Source organism: Anoplopoma fimbria, chromosome 11 (genome assembly GCF_027596085.1).
Source record: "Anoplopoma fimbria isolate UVic2021 breed Golden Eagle Sablefish chromosome 11, Afim_UVic_2022, whole genome shotgun sequence".
NCBI lineage: Eukaryota > Metazoa > Chordata > Actinopteri > Perciformes > Anoplopomatidae > Anoplopoma > Anoplopoma fimbria.
In genome coordinates, this window is record NC_072459.1 from 21,129,556 (window position 1) to 21,151,333 (window position 21,778).

At 41.8% G+C, this 21,778-nt stretch overlaps 3 protein-coding genes and 1 non-coding gene across 4 annotated transcripts; 1 reads left to right on the top strand and 3 right to left on the bottom strand.

The window, feature by feature from the left end:
• The first annotated feature begins 3,059 nt into the window (after positions 1–3,059).
• On the top strand, positions 3,060–4,463 carry trir (telomerase RNA component interacting RNase). Its single transcript, XM_054607344.1, has 3 exons — positions 3,060–3,806; positions 4,178–4,249; positions 4,339–4,463. Exons 1-3 carry the CDS (start codon positions 3,513–3,515, stop codon positions 4,444–4,446), a joined length of 474 nt encoding a protein of 157 aa, XP_054463319.1. The 5' UTR covers positions 3,060–3,512; the 3' UTR covers positions 4,447–4,463.
• Positions 4,464–5,563: 1,100 nt separating this feature from the next.
• On the bottom strand, positions 5,564–16,638 carry ubn2b (ubinuclein 2b). The gene is given in 18 exon segments (XM_054607343.1): positions 5,564–5,650; positions 5,901–5,969; positions 6,448–6,655; positions 6,985–7,676; positions 7,679–8,273; positions 8,891–8,933; positions 9,033–9,083; positions 9,206–9,349; positions 9,989–10,099; positions 10,193–10,299; positions 10,722–10,851; positions 10,955–11,025; positions 11,812–12,319; positions 12,910–13,019; positions 13,162–13,293; positions 14,281–14,382; positions 14,512–14,640; positions 15,988–16,638. Coding segments are annotated over 18 exon segments (3,573 nt in total). The 5' UTR covers positions 16,312–16,638; the 3' UTR covers positions 5,564–5,603.
• Positions 16,639–18,465: 1,827 nt separating this feature from the next.
• On the bottom strand, positions 18,466–21,517 carry rpsa (ribosomal protein SA). The gene is made up of 8 exons (XM_054607796.1): positions 21,415–21,517; positions 20,329–20,498; positions 20,063–20,181; positions 19,543–19,788; positions 19,100–19,228; positions 18,831–18,990; positions 18,711–18,731; positions 18,466–18,603 (listed from the first exon to the last, which is right to left on the bottom strand). Exons 2-8 carry the CDS (start codon positions 20,459–20,461, stop codon positions 18,509–18,511), a joined length of 903 nt encoding a protein of 300 aa, XP_054463771.1. The 5' UTR covers positions 20,462–20,498; positions 21,415–21,517; the 3' UTR covers positions 18,466–18,508.
• LOC129099188 (small nucleolar RNA SNORA62/SNORA6 family) lies at positions 19,865–20,004 on the bottom strand. Its single transcript, XR_008531638.1, has one exon. It is a non-coding gene; the product is annotated as a small nucleolar RNA SNORA62/SNORA6 family (small nucleolar RNA).
• Positions 21,518–21,778: the final 261 nt, after the last annotated feature.

Here is a 21,778-nt window from a genome sequence, read left to right on the forward strand (position 1 = left end):
AATTTTGGTGTTATAGGCAAGGGCTGCTTCAAAATCTGGGATTTTTAAAAAAAAGTTTTATTTCAAACCAAAACTTTCAAGTCATAGTATAGTATGCGGGGGAAAAAAGTCACAATATAGTATTTCACAAAAAGCCTAAAGTCAGTGTAGTATGTCGGGAAAAAGTAATTGTAATACTATGACATTTTTTCTTACTATGTTACACACTATATAATTACTTTTTTTCTCTTTTTAATCCATGCTTTTTTTTTAACCTTTGCAGCACACTATACAATGATTATATAGTATGCTGCAAAGGTTAAAAAAAAAAAAGAAATATATGTCTTAAAAGGTCATGGTATAGCATGTCGAAATAAGTAACAGTATAGTAGGTCAAAAAAAAGTATAAAAATTGTCATAGTATAGCATGGATAAAAAGAGAAAAAAAGTAATTATATAGTGTAACGAATAAGTCATAGTATAGTATGTCGGAAAAAGTCATAGTATAGTATGTTGGAAAATAAAGAAATGGTATAGTATGTCCAAAAAATGTAATTGTATAGTTTGATCACTTTCACATAGTTTCATGAAAAAAGCCAGTGTCCAAAAAAAGTCATATTATATAGTATGTTGATAAAAAGAACATAGTATGGTATGTCTAAAAAAGTAATAGTATAGTATGTTAAAAGTTTTAGCATTATATGACAAAAAAGTCATAGTATAGTATGTCAAAAATGTGATATTGTATGTCCAAAAAAGTTATAGTATAGTATGTTGAACAAAAAAAACATAGGGTAGTGTGACGAAAAATTCATATTATAGTAAAGAGTCATAGTATAGTAGGTAGAAAAAAGTTATATTATAGTATGACTAGTATAGCATGTCGGAAAAATAACTCATAGTATAGTAAATTGTAAAAAGTTAAAAAAGATTAGTATGATGAAAAAACTCATAGTATTGTATGTCAAAAAAAGTTATACTGTAGAATCTCAAAAAAGTCAAATATATGTAGGCTTTGATATACAAAACTGCATGTATTATTATAAAACACAATGACAATGAAACTGAAGTAATAGTCAGCTTTCTTTTCAGAATCAGAATCAGCTTTATTGGCCATGTATGTGTACGCATACAAGGAATTTGAGTCTGTTTTTTTAGTTGCTCTTAATGTACATGTGCAGAAATAGACCAATAAACAGAATCCAAGGACAACAAGAAGACAAAGGGAGGCATAAACATTTAACTACTATGTTCACGTATAAATATAAACATATATACAAAATGATGTATATGGACATAAAACACAACAACAATGACAATGAACTTGAGGTAATAGTGCAGAATGAAGGTAATATTGCAGTATGACTAATTAAGTGTTTATCAGTGTGACTGCCGGTGGAATTAAGCTGTTATGGTGCTAGTTGTTTTGGCGTACAGTGCTCTGTAGCGCCTACCAGAGGGGAGGACTTGGAACTGGTTGTATCCAGGCTGTGATGGGTCTGCAGTGATGTTTCCTGCATGTTTCCTGACTCTAGAGATGTACAAGTCCTGGATGGAGGGCAGGCTGGCACCAATGATTTTCTCTGCAGACCTCCTGAAGTCCACTGTCATCTCCAGGTTGTTATGACCACACCAGGGGGTCAGCTGTTCAACCTCCCATCTTTACTTGTATTCATCACCACTACTAATGAGGCTGATGAGGGTTGTATTGTCTGTGAACTTCAGGAGTTAAACAGATCTCTCTCCTGATGTTCTGGCATTGTTGTAGAGGGAGAAGAGCAAGAAAAAAAGAAGTATAAGTAGTATAGTATTTCTAAATCTAAAAAGTCATACTATAGTTTGTTGCCGTCGTTGTCGAAAAAAGTCATAAAATAATTGTATAGTGTGTAATAAAAAGTTAAAAACGTCATAATATAGTATTTTAAAAAAGAAATAGTATAGTTTGTCAAAAAAGTAATCTTATAGTTTGATGAAAAAAATCATAGTAAAGTATGTCGAAAAAAAAGTCATTGTACGTTGATAAATTAAAAAAAAACAAGTATAGTATGTCCAAAAAAGTAAAAAAGTTATAGTACAGTATGTTGGAAAAAAAGTAATTGTATAGTGTGTTTCAAAAAGTTAAAAAAAAATCATATTTCAGCATGTCAAAATAAGACCAAAAAAATCAGAGTATGGTATGTTGAAAAAAATGAAGAACATAGTATAGTATGATAAATAAAGTGAAAAATGTCATAGTATAATATGTCAAAAAAAGTAAGTGTATAGCATGTTGAAAAAGGTCCCAAAAAGTCAGAGAATGTTGATAAATAAAAAACAAAACAAAGTATAGTATGACGAAAGTCATAGTATTATATGTAAAAAAAAATTAAAAAAATTGTATAGTTTGATGAAAAAAGTATAATATGTTGAATTTCTTTTTAAAATGTCATAGTACAGTATGTCGGAAATAGTCAAAAAAATATCTTAGTTTAGTTTGTCAAAAAAGTCATAGTATAGTATGTTGAAAAAGATAAATAACAGTATAGAATGTAAAAAAAAAATGAAAACAGTAATTGAATAATGTGTCGCAAAAGTAAGAAAAGTCATAGTATAGTATGTCAAAAAAGTAATTGTATAGTTTTATGAAACTATACAAAACATTGAAAAGAGTGAAAAAGTCTTAGTGCATACAACATACATCACAACATATAGCATGTTGAACAAAAAGTAAAATTATAGTATGTCATAATACAGCATGTCAAAAACAATTAATTATATTTTCTGTCGAAAAAAGTAATAAAGATCATAAAAAAAAGTCCTAGTACGGTATGTCAACAACAATTCATTGGATTTTATGTAAAAATAAAAGTGAAAAAAGTCATAGCATAGTAAGTCATGAAAAACGTGTTTTTTTTATGACAAAAAACCCCCAGAGTTAACAAAATAAATCCATGATAACAAATTAATTATCAAATTATCTCAAGATAAACTATATAATACAATCGTGATCTCTGGATAACGATGATAAAAAAAAAAAATATATATCAGTTTCACTTCCGGCACAGCAGGAGGCGCCACAGCGTGACGTCATCAGGGGGGAATTAAACATGGCCGACAGCAAGTGCTAGACGGCTGAAGTTAGCGAGAAGCGTTTGTAAAATTGGCGAACTTCTTAGACTTTGCTGCAGGTATTTGGACTTTGTGGTGCACCTTTGCTGTGTTATTAAACCTGGATACGTCTCACACATGAATTGGAGGTTCAAGTTGAGTTTGTTCGTCTGTAAAGGCCTCACTAACCCGGACACTAGCCCGCAGTGTTAGCCACGTTAGCAGCCGGACCAGCGCCTGCTTTTGTTTTTGTCGGGAGGCCATGCTGTAGAGGGCTAACCTTGTGAAGCTTTTTATTTCGCCCAAATCGGACTGTAGCTGTTAAGGTGGACTGAGTCTGGGGCTTTTTGTATTGTGGGTTGGGTCCAGCCCGTCTTGCAGCGTGTTAGCAGTGTTGTTCATTCAAGGCCAACTTTGTAGACAACGGACACCGCTGGACCGGCAGCATGGATCCAAAGCGCACACACGGCAGACCGCAGACCAGCGGCAGCAGCAGCGACTCCAGCTGCGGCAGCCCCGCGTCCCCCTCCGGCTGCAGCCCAGCACCGTCGGCAAGCAAAGCCCTGGGGCCCGGCGGCAACGCGTTCGCCAACGACGGCAGCTTCATGGAAATGTTCAAGAAGAAGATGGAGGAGGCGGAGAAGAGGAAAAAGGAGTCGCAGCAAACAGGTGGAGAGGCGAGAGCCACCGAACAAGGACAGGCATCAGTGGAAAAGAAGCCCCCTCCAGTGACGAGCTTTGTAAGGGGTTTGGCAGTTGTAAGATGAGATAGCAGTATTTCAACACGCATCCAAAGTGAAGCACCATTCACTGATTGATTGACAGTCTTACTGACACTTCAGTTGTTACATCCTGAAATAATGGCCAATATTTCAGTAGTATTTCACACCAACTTGCCAGTGATTGTGTTGTACTTTCAATATTTCATGAACACATTGTGGCAATTTGTAGACCAGTGAAGACTAGGGATGCTCCTTTAACTGATGATGGTTTCGCTGGTGGTGCGGCAAGAAACTAAATGTAGACCTTCTGCTCTGGTGTAGTCTCCTTCATTGACAATCCATCTGCAAGGGCTCCTATAACGGTTTCAGTCTTCTATCCCCTAACCCAGGTGGGGAAGCGCAGAGGCGGCGTGTTCCTAAAGACCGGCATGGTTGCAAAGAAGCAGAAAGACGAATCAGAAGTGAGTGAGGAAGATGGTGGGGTGTCCATTTGAATTTGAATTTGTGTTGTACTTTTGACTTTAATCACCTTGCGTTTCCTCTCCTGCAGGTCAAGCCAGGCAAGAGCGATGCTTGGTCAAAGTATATGGCTGAGGTAAAAAAGTACAAAGCCCACGAGTGTGGTGACGACGATAAGACCAGGCCTCTGGTCAAGTAGGGTTCCATGAGGCAAACGCAACAAAGTGTTTTTGAGGGAGACGACCATCTGGGAGAAGCTCCGGGAGGGCCGGCCAATCCTGAACCTTCTCATACTGCCAGTTCAAGTCACCCTTCGCATAAAGTTTTGTACAAACTGCGTAGATTCACAGGCCCTTTTCCCTCTTTTTTTTTTTTCTTTTCTTCCTTTCTGTATTTTTTTTGTCTTTTTTGTTGGGACTCTGGTTATCTGATGTCAAAAGGTGTTTTGGAAACTTGGCATTCATTATTGTTAAATGTTTTCTAATTTGTCATGTCTGGGTTTAGTTAGGGTTCATTGGAAGTTGGATTTGATTTAATATCCAAAACAAGGTGTCAATTAAATTTACACTGCCCATTAATGTGTGGGGTTGTGCCTCAGTTTTGTGTTAGCTCCTGTTAGACACTGCTTGTGTTGGTTTGTGATACCAAACAAATCAGTCTCACTTGACTTCATTGTGTATGAAAAGTATTAGTATAAGCATAAACTTATCAAATTGCTCCATTGTGAAGGGGAAAGATTTTAATTAAAAGCAGGTTTGAGTTCTATACAGATATGAATTCATGAAAGAATTCAAGTACAATGAAAAAGTGTACAGCTCTTGTTGGAAAAAAACAAACAAAAAAAGCTCAAATTCTATTTGCAGTTTACATTTCTTACAGGTATCAGTGATAATTACATTATGATAAAAACAGCACCAAATAGACACACTGACCATGCATCAGAGAGGGAGACCTACAAAAGGCACACTTTCAATCCCACCTGCCAAACGCATTCAAACCCCAACACACACACACACACACACACCTAAAAATCCCATTCATTCTTTCTCCCTGTCCACAGTGATATAGGTCTATCTTGTAAACATTGACAACCTGTATTTGTCATTTCATTGAACAATTCTATGAATAGTATTTAAAAGTTATCAAATCGTTTAAAAAAGTTATGCTTAAACTGCGGTGTTTGTGAAAAATTGAGCCGATCTTTTCAGATCAAGCATCTTTAAGTGTAACCAAGTCCTCATCTCAGACCGGTCCATCTGTCACCAAAAGTCACGTCCCGTCCCCGATTTGTCCCAACACGTCACGTGGTCATTTCATTAGACAGCGTCCCCCCGGGGCCTTTGAAATCCAGCTGTATCATAGAGTCTTCCTCTTAGCGTCTCCTCCCTGGCTTTGACTCACATCTGGATGGGAATGATACAGTTCTTGAAATGTCAGTGAAAAGCATCGACAGACAGAAAAACATATTACGGTGATCGGACGACGGATAAAAATGACTACACAAAAAGGCATGCCGCCACCGGCAGACGAGCGGAGAACAGAATAGGATGACCCGAGACAGAACACCAGACACTTGGAAAGGGAGGAGGAGGGCTGGGGGATGGGAGTAAATGGAGCAGGCTTTTGAGGGTGGAGGGAGGGTTCAGATTTTACCTGAGAAAGCGAGCTGCAAGTGAGGAGGCAGAGCAACCTGAGACCCTGACTGGAGACTCTTATACAGATCTGAGGAGACAGGACAGGGGAACAAGAAAACGAGGAGGGAGATGAGGGAGGGGGTGGCAGAAGGGAGAGAGCAAGATGGTTCAGAGGTGAAAGGGGGGTAATGACAGCCATACAGAGGAGGGGATTGACCAGTGAGGTGAGGGAAAGTAACCAATGCAGGATTGGCATCGTTTTGGTAGAAAAAGGAAAGAATTTTGGGGAAATTAAGCAAACAAAATGGAATAATGTCAAACAGGAGAAAAATCACAAGCTTACATTTGACACACGATATGATGATAAAACAAATGGTGCTGTGACATAAAACACAAAACAAGCCTATACAGGAACACCAAGGCAATGCCTGCCCTAATGTGTAAACACAAATACTAAACCTAAATAAACATATATTTAGTACTCGCCACCGATGTTTAATGTACGTGTGGTGCGTTATTTAAAATATCAGCGGCATCCATGGTTCTGCCCTGCATGCGTCACTCACTCTGGGTCAGGGTGGAGAACGATACATTGCTACTGGCCGCCGAGCCGCCGGCTGCTGTGCTGGAAACCGCTGTACCCAGCGGGGGCAGGTTCAGCAGCTGGGGGAACTGGAAGGGCAGGGATACGGGCACCAGGCCCCCGAGCATCCCGAACCCCAGGGGGAGCGAGGAGGACGTGCCGAGCAGACCACTGCTGCCTGCTGTGGAAACCTGAGCAGTTGGGTTGTATCAGAAAGTAAATATGCTTATATGTTAACACAAAATCAGGGCAGTAAAGTAGACAACGCCTCCAAAATGCCTTGTCCTGAAAACGCAGCCTTAGACAGTTAAATTCCTAACTCTATCCCAAATATGTGACTTGCAGTTCATCCAAATCACAATAAAAATATTTTCCTACTCGGTAGGAACTGATTACAGCTAAAGTGGGGAATGATCAAATGACTACGTCACAGTACGTGTTAATGTGTTCGATAATGAATTTGGACAAAAGGCCGCGAACACAACAGGTTTAATAACCGTGACACACTTGCTGTACAAACCTGTGTCAACTGAGAAGAGATGGACGACGCTGGGACAGACGCGACCGGCTTGGCCCCCTGAGGTGTCCCGCCCCCCGTCCTCTGACGCTGGCCCTGGTTGGCAGAGGTTATTGTGGGGGAGGCACTGGATCCTGAATGCTTGCTTATGGATATGGTGTTAATAAGGCTGGCGTTGGTGGTGCTGCTGTTGTTGGGGGTCTTCTGGCTGCCCTGAGGAGTGTAGCTGCCTTGCCCTTGCTTGCTTGCTCCTCCTTGGGCACCTGAGAACGTCGGGCGGAACCCGACTGCGCTTTTGGGAGAGTACTGGTGTATGGGGGGGTTTGCCTGAGACCTGGGACTTTGGGAGATGGAGGGCGAGGCTGAGGTGGTGGTGGTCGCGGCGGGGTTGAGGGTGCGCGGCGTGAGTTTGACGATCGGCGGGATGCTGCTGTGGGCCGACTTGGTGAGGGTGGCGTGCATGGGGGTGATGAAGTTGGACTGCGGCCGGGGCTGAACCCCCGTGAGAGTCTGAGTGAGGGAGGAGGAGGATTTGCTAAGCGGGGTATGGGACAGGCGAGGCGTCTGGAAGGTTTTGGAGAGCATGTGTGGGGAGGATATGAGCGTGTGTGGCCGTGACTGAGGTGACGTGATGATGAGGGTGTCGCCGCTGTTGGCTTTATTATTGCTGCCTTTCAGGAGGCCGGAAGTGGGACCCCCGCCTTCGATCCCGGGGCCACGAGTGGGGACGCGGTGGGCGGTGGGCGCGGTTTAGGCGACGACGCCGAGGTGGGCATGTTTGCTTTGGCCACACCCACAGCCAACGTCCTCTGAGTGTTCAACACTGAGTGTCTGTGCACCTGCGCCACGCCCTTGACGACCCCCATCCCATCCGTCCGCAACGAGGGCAGAGGGGCAGAGGTGACGGAGAGGGGCCGAGACAGAGAGGTGGAGATGGACGAAGAGGTAGAGATGTAGTGAGGTGTGTTGGAGCTGGGGGTGCTGACGGTGTTCTTCTTCTGCTGCTGCTGCTGCTGGATGAGCGGCGAGACGTGAAGCGAGGAAGGCTTGGCGGCAGCCTTGGGTCCATCGGGGGAGGGGGGGTTGTCCCCATGGGCCAGGCCCTTGGCCGCGTTGCCGAGGATGGCCAGGGCCTGGGAGATGGAGTCCAGGGAGGGGGCCGTCAGATCCTCGTCAAGGGAATCCAGACATATGGGCTCGGACGGTGACTGAAGCGGTCGCTTGGCAACCTGGGATGCGGGGGATGGAGTGGCGCCCGCTGAGGGGGTGGACCGCTGAACCCACACGGCCTCCTGGAATCACACATCACACAGAAAACAGCATTAACACAAGCTGCATTTATTGTAACATAAATTCATTACACATTTCCATGTCTTATTAAAGGAAAGGTTTGCTTTTTTATAACATAACTCACAAACCAAATGTACATTTATAGATCTAAAGTTGCTCTAATCATTGCCGTTATCGTTCCCCCTGGCTTTTTTTCTCTCAAGTATGGATTGTAGAGCTAATCCTGTCTTTTTTTCCCCCTAGACACACAGCGTTTGGAATTGTAAAAATGATATGCATTTTTTTTTACAAAGAATGATGACTGTGGATTTTCTCTTGCATCATACACCGATATTGTGTTAGGAACGGATCTGTTCATGGCCGGTAAGGACAAGAGGAATGTTTGAAGCGACTAACAACTCGTGAAATGCTCATGTGGGCTTGCTGTGGGAGTACTGTTTTAAGACAGACTCCTTTAATAAGCATGTTGACAGTAGCTTCTGTGGTTTGTAACGTTTGAGATTAATGCTGGAGGTCAGATGAGTGTCCATGATAAGCAGTTATGTTATAAGCATACAAATAACAGTCATATCTATGAAAAACTAAAACCTTTAAGGTCGCTATAAAAGTAAAATCTAACCTTTGGCTTGGCCTTGGGAGTAGTGACCATCTTTTTCTTTGCTCTGGAGACAATAAAAAAAAACAACAACACGAAAAGAGTCAGAACAAGCTGAACAGAGTAAGTTCTGAAGATATCGGTCATAGAAAGTCACATGACTCACGTGTAGCCTGTGAGGTGACCATGAGCCATGATGCTCTCTTTGAACAGCATCCTGTAAACAGAGAAAATAACACATCAATACAACAAAGACTTATGTAGCTAGAAAGTAAAAGCAATACAGCACCTATCTAGTGTAAATACTCCAACACAAAATCATGTTAGCAGCACACATACCTGGCCTGCATCCAGCCTTTAGGCCAGAGAAGTTTGACTTCAGTCTCCATGAAGGCTTTGAGGTAGTCCTCTAGAGACAGCGAGTTCTTGCCCTCCAGCTCATAGCAGCCCATTTTCACCCGCACCAGGCTGCACAGCAGTAACCTGGAGAGCACACACGACCAAAATACTCCGTCACATCGAAAGGAAAATGAGATCACAACTTGAACAGCAAAGAAATGAGCATCATTCAGGTACATTATGTAAATGTATCCGGGGTCTGGCTTTTTTCCAGGACATTTTCAGACATGATCTAGCTGTTATGACAGACAGATATCGTGCCATTTACTAAAATATTCCTCTCTGTGTCTGTAGTTATAAATAATCTGTGATAATAATCTATCACGTGCTTAGGAATGACATCAAACTGATCATATAATAAGAAATACTACCAGTCACCAACCACCAGTGACTAATATTAACATTATTCAGAGTTTCGAAAACTTCAATTGTAACCTGCATGTGCCACCACGTGACGTGACTTCTCTATTCGAAATACTCTCGTCCATAACCTATTTTGACGTAAATATGATCCTGAACATAACTTGGCTCTTTCAGGTGGCAATGTTATCAACTCTAGGAGCTCTGATAGACAGCCCAGCCAAGGTTCACTATCAGCTAAAGAAAATAAATTGGAATATGTTTTCAGGATATTTGACTTTTTCTCTATTTTTCCACGAGTTGAAAATAGTTTTTCCAAAAACCTCCAGAATAAATGAACCACCCTTCCTCACTGAAACTGACCTGAGTTTGTCGTCCCACACAAACTTCTTTCGTGGGCCCATCACCCTCTTCCCTGGCTTCTCCTCGTCATCATCCTCTGACCCGTTCTTCTCTCCCTCCCCCGACTGCTGCCTGTGGACATAGAGATAAACATCAAATCACAACACCTTCTTAGAGGATGTGGATGGAAATACCATAAAATGCAAACAGATGCTGCGTCCTCACTTTGCCACCTTGGCGATACAGTCCATGTTGTATCGGGCGATCTGCTCCGGCATCACGCTGCACACCGCCAGTTTCAGCTTCAGCAGTGGCGTTCGGAGGCGGTCGTCCTGGGCGACGGGGACAAGCACAGTCAAAAATAACACACACACTCGCATGCTAAATATTTAATCGGACAACGGCTGACAAAGCAACAGAAGCAACGACTTAGCTGTCACACAATTACATTTAGATGCACCAGCTAGCTCGAAATTATCCATATTGGGTGACATAAGCCTTTAGGCATCATCTTACATTTCATGTTTGTTTGGTAGGGACTAATCCATACACATATAGAATTGCAAAACAATGATCCATTGCAGTGTATCTGCTAAGTGTACTGCTAATTTCCAATGCTCGTCCCAAAACACACATAGAAACAAACTGGAAGTGGGAAATTATTCTATAGCCAAACATTTAACTTTACTAGGAGTCCCTGCGACTTCTAAACATGAACGCTGAGGATGTCCATTTGTAAGGACCAATCACACACCTGTATGTTGAGGCTGAGCTTCTTAAGGCGTTTGAGCAGAGCTTCTTTATTGCAGGGCACAAAGGCCTCCAGGTGGGAGTAGACGACCGCACGCACCTCTGTCGGCTGCTCCTGAACCTGCAACTCGATACTGCCACCAAGTAAAGACACGCAGAGACGTGTGTCAGAGATTAAAAATTTGGCTTTTTTTATAAATATCTTATTTAACTTTGTAAAACTGGTACGGTACTCACTCAAGCAGGATGTTGTTCATGTCCAGTGTGAAGAATTTCTTCCTGCCCTCCGCATCAAACAGTCGGGACGCCTGTGTGAATATAGGACACACTTTAAAATTCTCATCCTCACTTACAGATCAGTACACGGTCAGACTCCTGCATATGTAGCGGAACTACTTCATCCCCATTTATCGGCCCACACCCTCCGGTCAAATTCATTTTGCTTTCTGTCCAACGCACACGCCTTAGAACCCGTGGTGACCGAGCCTTTGAGGCAGTAGCTCCAAAACAATGGACTGCTCTGCCTGCACACCTACGGTTATCTGAATCTGTGATCTCATTTAAAGACCAGCTTAAGACGTACCTTTTTAGAAAAGCCGTTGGATAAAATTCATGCTCCAGGTCTGCTTTTAAATTATGTTTTTATTGTGTATTTACTGTCTTTTATTCCTTTCTTAATATGCTTTTATGCTGTTTTTATTCATTTGTTTTTGTTTTCTTTCTTGTCTACAATTCCGCTGCTGTTAAGCACTTTGTGACTTCTGTCTGTAAAAAGTGTAAAAAATGTGTTCATGTTTCTGTCGCAGACTTGACAAAAAACACAGCTATCATAAAGCTGTGAGGATGATGAAAAGTTTGTGCCAAATACTGACGGGATTTTAATTCATTTTTGCTTTAAAGCATAAAAATTTTTTAACATTTTACGTTTGAGACTGTTGGTCAGATTGAAGAAGTCATTTGAATACAAGATTTTGGGCTCTGGGAAATCATGATGCTCTTTTTTCACTAACGAGTAAAGAAAAAGTAAAGAAAATAATTCTTAGCTGCAGCCCTAATCTAACACATGTGATCCAGTGGAGTACTGAAGCACGTACCGCTCTCAGGTCGTCAATGCGCTTGCTGAGTGGGGCGGGGAGTCCACTGGGAAGAGGAGGAGGGGCCATCACGCTGCCCTGCGTCACCCTGACGCCACCGGCCTTGTGTCCCATCCCAAAGGAGCCGTTCTCTCCCTGCAGCGGACTGGAGGGCTGAGGGGAGTCCAGCATCCCGAAGTCCAGGTCGCCCATCATGTCCTGCAGTATGTCGTTGTTGGCCGTGCCCAGCAGCGACAGCACGGCCGGGTCGGCGCCCAGGTCGGTTATGTTGCATTCGTTGCCGCTGGCAGCCTTGGACTGGGCATTGAGGAGTGCGCTGGTGGCGTTGGGCGCTTTGGCGGCGACATTTGCGGTGGGACGCGGCAGAACGACAGCAGGAATGTTCCTCTTGCGCATCTCCTCCTTCTCCCTGGTGAAGCGACGCAGCATGTTGGCCAGGTGGATAGAATCCTTCATCAGCTTCTTCCTCTTTTTCTTCTCAGGCCGATGAACATTCAGGGCCGAAACTCTGCCAGAGCGGAAGACACAATGAGGAGAAAGACGTATTTAACAAGTATTGAGTTTAGGAATCATGGGAAATTAAGAGCAGGGAACCAAAAAATATATGTTTCATCGTTGTCAACGTTCCCAAAAAGAAAAGCAGCAAATCCTCACATTTGAGAGGCTGCAATTTATATTTTCCAAAGATCAAAAACTCAAACAATTCACTGAATAAACAGATTAAATGATTCATTTTCAATTGATCAATTAAACAATTACTCAACAAATAATTTCAGCCTATTTTTCCTCCAATATTTTAATAGTGCATTTGTCACCCTATAAACCCCATTAAGATGCATCTGGTTCAAAAAACTCTTGGCATGAAATTTGAGCAGATCTGATAAAACATGCAATAATGTAACAACACTTTTTAAACTGTAGCTAAAAGATAACTAATTATGACTAACAGATGATGTAGGAACAATGTATTTCTTTGATTATAGCCACCTGACTAAGTTATTGTTCAAATGTATGCAAAACAATCTGCTCATTTAATTTAATTGTTGTGTGCTTTGAACATATTTGAAAAAACAACCAAGCCTGTGATGAAACACTCACCCGGCCTTTGGTACTTTATTCTTCCTGGGTTTCTTCTCCTCCAGAATTCCACCATCTTGCTTTTTCCGTCGTTTCTTTATCACCCGCTCCTCACCATCTTTCATCTTTTGCTAAACAGGTGCAACGGTTGTTTAAGTTAGTGGAAGAAAACAATCTTAAAATGTCTATATTTGGCTATTTATTGTTTACAAATATGTCTGTATGTTCACTTTGCTACGTGTTCATACAAAGCGCTGAGGAACAAAACCATACCTTGAAACGATTGTCCTCCGTGCCGCCGTTTTCTCCCTCAGAGTCGGACGCCGCTCTGAACTGCAGAGTTCCAGTGTTGATGTAGAAGCCTCCGTGTTTTGTGGTGAGGGAGGCCGGCACCAGCTCGTCATACTGAGGCCAGGAGAGAAGTATAATTACCGTTAGTTTTCTTCTACTACCGCGTGCTGCGCCAGCCTTTTTACCACTGCTCAGAATAACAACAAAGTCCCCAAGATTATGCAACATAAAACTGAACTATATATGCACTGTACTCTTCTTAGCAGTTTAGTGTTGCTGTTAGTATACAAGAAGGTAATGATACAAGAAATGATCAAACTGAAACTTCAATGCTACAATGTTACAAATAAGCTTAACTAAGAGCAACAAATATTTTCCTGGATATTTTAGAATTTATTATTTGTTTTCTTTAATCTTTTTTAAGCCGTTAAACCCATGGGCAAAAACTAAAAAAATGTTTTCCAGCAGTATCTTATTTCCATTTTTCATTGCATTGTGGGACAAAACTGTCCATTACACCACATTCAAAAAAATACAGAAACAAATAAAACAAGCAAAACTGAGAACTACTTAATTTTTACAGCTACTTAAAAGTAACCGTAACAGAGGCACACTTGTGACTTTGTGTCAGTGAAATGCAGATAAATGGCGATGATATCAACCGCATGTTGACAAGAATACACCTGATCCCAGTAGAGGTGCAACGATGAATCGATTAGTTGTCGACTATTAAATCAACATGCTACTATTTTGATAATAGATTAATCGGTTTGCGAAAGTATTTAGCTGATTTTAGCTTGTTAAATTTGAGTATGTTCTAGCTTTTTTACTCTCTGTGACAGTAAAATGAAAATCCTTGAATTGTGGACAAGAAAAGAAAGGACGTCATCTTGGGCTTTTGGAATCACTGATCAAATATTTTTACACACTTTTCTGACTTTTTACAGACCAAACAACCAAGAAAAAAGTTAACAGCAGTTTCAGCCCGAAAAAGAAAACGAAATGAGAAACTGTATTCTACTCTTGGCAGTTTGCTGACTATTGAGGAATATAAGTGACCCCATATGAGTAATGCAAAAAGTGTGCAAAAAAGGAACTCACAGCCTCTGAATTGTCTATGAAAGGGTCTGTTTCATCGTAGCCATAGCCAATGTCAATGAGATCCTGCATCCTGTCCTTTTTCTTCTTCTTCGGGACACCACCCTGCAAGCGGAGAAAACACAAAACGTTTTTTAAAATATATATATAATTAGACATCCTTCTGCATGCACATCGTCTACATGGTCACAGCTGTAACAACATATTCTTACATCTTGAGAACATGACACTTACGTATTTGTTCTCAAATTTCTTGGCCATCGCTTCTACCTCCCGTCTCTCCCGGTCATCGTCAGCAAACGGGTCGTTGGGGTCCAGGGGAGGAGTGAGTCCTTTGGGGACTGTTGAACCTGCAAGCTTTACCTGAGGATAAAAAGAAAGAAATTGACAAAGTAGTGAAATGAGAGCAAGTGGCTTTTTATGTTTATCTTTGTAGAGTGCCTATTCTCATAAAAAAACAATATATGAACCTCATCAGTCAGGTTGTCTTTAAAAGGGGGAATATATTTCTATACAGGAAGATCAGGTTACTGGCCACGAAGAGTACTACAACAACTGTGAAAACAGCTGTATAAAGTATCCTGTGGCTCTGGACGGAGCTATTAAACATCTGGGGAAGTCTGCATTACTAAATTAGGGCGTGGAGTTTTATTCCACATCCATGTCATATTGGAGTACTCATAATTACGAGATTATGACAACACAAACTTTTAATCACAACTCAGAAACTTTGGACTGTTGTGAAAGCTCCAATACATCTGGCTTGTGGCTTTATAATACAGAAGAGCCTCCAAATCCAGCAAATCTGGGCCCCCTCACATCGGCCAAAGTAAACTAAAAAGATACAGTGTCAGCAATCACACTAAAATCACCCTGTGACAACGCTTGCGGGATTTTTTCCCCCCCAAAACTTTTCCATACTTTTAATATGACTTGAACCCAGCATTAACCAGGAAGGGAGGCTCTATCAAAAGAGGAGGATCCAGTGTTTGTGGGGTTTCACTCATGCAAGGACTTAAAAGTAAACATATCTTCTTACCATTTTCTTTGTCTCTTATAAATCCACTAATTTTATGGATATGGAATTCCAAAATGGATTACTCCTGTATTTGTTTACTGCACTTATCCTATTCGTAGTAGTTTGTAGCACTTACTATATTCGGATTAGTCTGTTGCAATTATTGTTTTCGTAGTAATTTGCCTCTGCACTATACTTTTGCTCTGGTTTATGCTTTAAGATGCTTGTTTAAGAAAGGAGATGCACTTATGACTTCTGGTGACTAGTAGTTCTCTTGAATACCTATGTTGAATACACTTCCTGTAAGTCGCTTTGGATAAAAGCGTCTGCTAAATGACTGTAATGTTTGTGGGGTTTCACTCATGCAAGGACTTAAAAGTAAACATATCTTCTTACCATTTTCTTTGTCTCTTATAAATCCACTAATTTTATGGATATGGAATTCCAAAATGGATTACTCCTTTAAAACAGGCAACTTTTCGTCCTAAGACTTCCCTGACTTTAATACCCCGTGCAGATTATGTCCCAGGGTCATAATGAAAACAAAACAATATTGAGCATAATAATCGCATTATTCAATTCAAACAGTCTTATACACATATCAAAAGTTTGACACCTCACAAACAACAGAAACCAAACAGTGCAGCACTTAGGCCCCTCCTGCTCCCACCATGCTGCCCCACGGTGCTCACCTGAGTAAGAGTCGTGTTGACCAGCTCTCCGTAGTTGAACTCGGAGGAGCCGCGGTCACTTGGCTCGGACAGCGGCAGGTTGAGGCGGACGGTGGGTTTCGCCTCCCCGGTCTCCGCGTCTCCTCCCGTTGCGTTCACGTTACCGAACGGACCTCCGCCACCTCCCGACCCGGCACCGCCACCTCCACCTCCACCTCCATCTCCATCTCCAGTGATGTCGATGGCCTCGTCTTCGCGGCGGCGTTTCTTGCTGGACTCCGGGGTCGGCGGCGAAGTGTTGAAGGACGAGATGGTGACGAACGGCACCTTCCTCGGCTCTGCCATTTGACGGGCGGGCCACACTCCTCTGAGCCGCCGCTGGCTGGAAAGCTAAAAACCTGGAGATGGTCGACAAGTAACGTTAGAGCTAGCTAGTTGCTCTGCTAGCTAGCTTCCTCAGAATGTGTCCGGCAGGCAACACAATGACTTTTATCTCCTTCCCGCCCGTATTAATCCATAAAGTGTCGTCCCTGGCAGAGCCCCCGTCACCTACGAGGGACTTAAACTGTGAGAAATAGCAGTTTTGAGTGCTTCCATGAAATTGGAGGTTAGCTACCGCAAGGAGGATTCTGTAGTAGCCATCTTGATCATTATTATCATTATTCAGGGGCGTATGAAAGGAAAGCGGAAGCCGGGGAGGAAAGGGAACCGCGTTTGACCAATGGGAGCGCTGGAACACGCCCACCTGACAGACAAGCGCGAATGTGGAGGGGATGATTGTTCTGTCCGGGCGGGATGTCCGGACCCCTGAACGCATCACTACTGTTTACTACAGGGAGGGATTATAAGTGTGATGCCTTTTTTCTGCCCTGGTTGCTCGTAAAATCCGGAACTTAAACCAGACATCCCCCATCTTCCCCCTAAAGCTAAAGAGGTGCATTTCAGAAGTATGAGTGAACTTCACCCTCGTAAATGAACTCCCAAAATATACTGACAGAGTACAGATTAAGATTTGGGTCACGCTTAAATGTCTACATTAATTCTGCATTTACCACATTTTTAACTATAAATGCCAAGGTCAGGTTGCATTTTAAAAACGGGGATTTTGCATTTCTCATATACAGTTGAATTATTTTACCAAGGTTTTATTCATTCAAAAAAGCAAACAGTTTTTTAAGTATCTATATAAGCTATATAAGGTATATGAAGGGCAAAACCCCACAAATTACTCTGATTTCATTCATTTTGTTGGTATAATTGTACGCTCTTGTCAATCTGTCTTCTATCTGGTCAAGTTGGGAAAAAAACTTCACTACACTGACAACATGCAGAAAAATCAAAGATTTGCTTTAGTTATAAAAATATCCCCTCAAATAAAGTGATTTTATAGCAATTACATATGAATAAGCTACAATAAATGCCCTTAAAATGAACACAATTTAATGGACCAGAAAAACATATTTTTGTTTTTCAGTCTTACAGTTACCAGAAAACTTGTAACACGAGGTGTGTTTTAGTGCAGCGATAGCATTGCAGATTTAGTTGATTCGTGGTTTGTAAAAAACAGAATACATTTTTACATATGAAAATAATATATCAGACTTTTTGTCAATTCTAAGTGCTTTGCATTAGGAACAAGAGCATCAGATCACACAGATTGTATTGGCCTTCTTCTACAGTTCAACCCATGTATTCATGTATGAATCTTATTTAAGTGAACCACTTGAATATTTTCATTTAAACACTTAGCAGGAACTGTACAACTGCAGTATTTGTTGCAGCTATTGGTCAAATCTACATTGATTAACTCAACTACATTAAGCCTGTTTTTTATGGTTCTCCTGAGCCCTCTTAACAATTTAAGTTATCCACTGAGGTCTTTAGTCAAGTTAAAACAATAGTTGGTTACAAAACACAGCTTGTCAAGAATAAAGTTTCTCTGGAAATGAAATATTCATCAATAAAATGATCATTTTTTACAGCCATAGTATGCAATTTCATCCAATCAGGGGTCTGAAATTATTTAGTCATATTTTGCTGCATTCAATATAAACATGATGCACATCAGCTGCAAAGACCCAACTCACTAACTCTCTGTAGAACTTGGATTTCACTCTTATCTTGGCTTTCTAGCCCATTCCTTCATGTGTAAATGTGTTCATGAGTCTCAGTTGCTAGTCAGTGACCAATATTTCTGTAACATGTAGAAGCTTGTCATTTGTGTTCATTCTTACACCTTAACCAAAAAACAAAGTGAATTTCTTTTTTTTTTTTTCACAGAACAAATTCCTCTAACAAACAGCAGTATGATGGATTTGCTGGTTTACTATGCTGAATTAACAAATATTGAATTCACAATACCAGTCTTCATTATTGTAAGTGTCACAAGTTCCACTGGCTTTATCACATTGCATTCAGCTTCAATTTATTTTGAGACTTTGGAGCATTACAGCCAAAGAACCTTGACTGAATGCCAAATAAATTCAACAGAAAACAAAGTCAAAGTGTGAAAACACCGTTTATTGTTGCCATAGTCATCAATTTAAGACCAATCAGCAGTAGCGCCACCCCAGTCAGATGCCTGGGCAGTGGGGGCAGTGGACCAGTCCTCTGTGGCGGGCTGGGTGCTCCAGTCCTCTGCAGGAAAAACAAATTAAATTGTTTTAGAATCAAGTAGTGAAATGAACATTAAGCGTTAAGCCAACTTTTTAGATAAATTTAAAAGTCAATCAAAAATATCTCACCGGTTTTAACAGCTGGGGTAGCTGTAACAAGACAAAAAACAGTTTAGTGTCAAATAAAGTACAAACATTAAGTGTCAGGTTTGATTAAGTTGTCTATCAAAAGGAAACTAGCGATCTTACCTGCAGGGAACTGTTGGATGGGCACAGATGGTACAGCAACACCCTCAGACCAGTCGGCAACCTCAGGCTGGGTGAACTCAGCTGCAGGGGCGCTCCATTCACCCTGGAACTCCTCCTTCCCAACAGCCTTCTCGGCCGCGGCCTGCTCCTCCTTCTCGATCTACATAGAAAATATGTGCCATTAGAGTGTGTAAATCGACCCATGTTACCGTTACATGCAGCAACCTTAAGCCACTGTACTGTTCTCAAGGTGCACTGTGTTGTCTTACCTCCTCGGGATCCCTGTAGAAGTACAGATCAGGCATGACCTCCCATGGGTGCTCCCTGGAGATGGTTCCCCTCATCCTGAGAACCTCCCGGGCCAACATCCACCACATCAGACCAACAGAGTGGTGACCCTGAAACACAGGTGCAGATAAGTATATTGTATCAGATAATCTGTATTATACCTTGTATGTTCCAAATGATCCACACTCATGACAATCTATTAAAAGTATGGCATTTTGTGGCAAGACCTCTACTCTCATCCCTCAGAGTAGTTTAGAGAGGCGGAGCGAGGCCGAGCATTATTATTTAGCACACATCCTACACCCAGCACTGCACAGACGAGACAGCGCCGGGCTCTAACGGTGTGCAAGATGCAGGGATTTACTAAAGTAAAAGAAAACATCAGAACATGTCAATATATAATAAATTATTTAGTTGGTCTCACCTTGTTGTTACAGGGGATGGCAATGTCCACATATCTCAGTGGGGAGTCAGTGTTGCACATGGCAATGGTGGGGATGTTGACGTAGGAAGCCTCAGTCAGTGGCTGATGGTCGGCACGGGGGTCCGTCACAATCAGGAGACGGGGCTCCCTGAAAGCTGCCTGGATCTGATTGGTGAATGTACCGGGGGTGAACCGACCATGGAAGGTGGTGGCACCGGTGGCAGAGGCGAACTTCAGCACAGCTCTCTAAAGAGGACCAGAAAGAATGTGTTACACTGAAGATCCTAGTTAATTCTGACTATTATCCTTAGTTGACAAATTTAACTGTGGCTCAGGTCACTATCAAACTCCAGTCATTGGACAACAGTCCTAATGGTGTTAGCGAAAACCCGGCCGGATCACTCTTGCACACTTCCGACACCAGAACACCGACATCAGTGCCCGGCTTTAACAGAGTGCTTACCATAGTTTATGTACTAGTGTCTCGCTGTGTAAACTGGCAATCACAGTTTTACTTTACCTGTCCGGTGTTCCTGGAGGAGATGACACACACATCAGCTGGGTTTTCAATGGCAACAATTGCCCTGGCAGCCAGCAGCAGCTTCTCCCAGGTCCTCTTAAGGTTAATGATGTACACACCTGGTGATCGAAGAAGAACCCCAGGGCATAAGGAAAAGGTTCAACTTCATTGACATTTAAAACTCGTAACAGTATGCCTAGTTGCAGATAGCAATGATAAAAACTGACAAGTTTGTCTTTAAACAAAATTAATCATCTTCCACTCACCGTCACTTTTCCTCTTGTACACGTACTGATCCATCTGGAAGTCCAAGTTGGTACCTCCCAGATGAGTTCCTGCCGCCAGGAACTTCAGCACATCCTCCTCCTTCATTTGAAGGACATCCAGACCTCCGGACATCGTGACCGCTTTCCCTGCGTTACGATTGATGGGAGAGCTGGATAAAGGATGACAAGTACTGGTCAGATAACAGCGGCAGGTTTGCGTCTTTGTTGAGTCAAGGTATGTTAGAAGTTTGAAACTTGAGTTATACTGTAAAATCAAAAAGTATTCACAAATACTACAAAACTTTTAATTACTTCATTTCCCTATTTTCATGGCTATAATTCTACTGTAATAATTGCTGCTGTTATTATAAGTAGTCTTATTATATGAATCATTTATGTCATATACATTGAATGTGTTGTATCTCTGTTATGCTGCTCATTCTGTACACATGACATCTATTGCATTCTGTCCATCCTGGGAGAAGGATCCCTCCTCTGTCGTTCTCCCAGAGGTTTCTTCCTTTTTTCTCCCTGTTAAAGGTTTTTTTTTTTAGGGGAGTTTTTCCTGTGAATGTGAGGGAAGGACAGAGGATGTCGCATGTGCACAGATTGTAAAGCCCTCTGAGGCAAATTTGTGATTCTGGGCTATACAAAATAAACTGAATTTAATTGATTAATTGGGCAAAACCCTGAAGCTGCTTAACTAATACATTACCGGGTTAAAGAAGAGCGTAGAATTACCATGCAATACAAATGAGTGTCCACTTAACACTATTTTAACATCTTTAATGGCAGATTTGTAATTGTATTTCATTTATATATATTTATATTTATATTTAAATATAATTTCATGTTAGTATTAAGTGTCAGACGCGAGGGGATACTACGAGATGAACGCGTGTCAACTGCTAGCAGGTTAGCTTGTTACGTTAGCATATCTTCTTTGGGCTAATTTACCATTAAAAATGCACGATAGGTAGGGGTTGTACTGCCTTAAAGCGTGCTTAATAAGCAGCCTTTCATTTCGTCGTATTTTAGGCTACAATTAAAGGTTTATTATCGAAATACGACAGTTTAAAAACTCACCACGAAACAACGCCGTATGGAAATCTGACCACACGGTGAAAAAGAGGGCGCTGGGAGGAAGTGACGTAGTATAAATAGCAGAGTGCCAAAGCCTCTGATTGGTTGGTTATTGTGCGGGGCGGATGTAGTTTTATAATCTCACCACTAGGGGGCGGTGGTGGTTGTGCTGTAATGATGAGAGCCGAGGTGACCACATGTCGGATCACGGGTCGGATGGGTATCCCATATTAAGACAATGGAGATGGAAAGACCATATTAAGACAATGCCGAGACGCTGACTTCTCGGTGAAGGACTGACCTGTTTTGCAACTGTATTTACTCGAGATAATGAGTTCCAGGCCAAGGGAACACAATATGTACACAG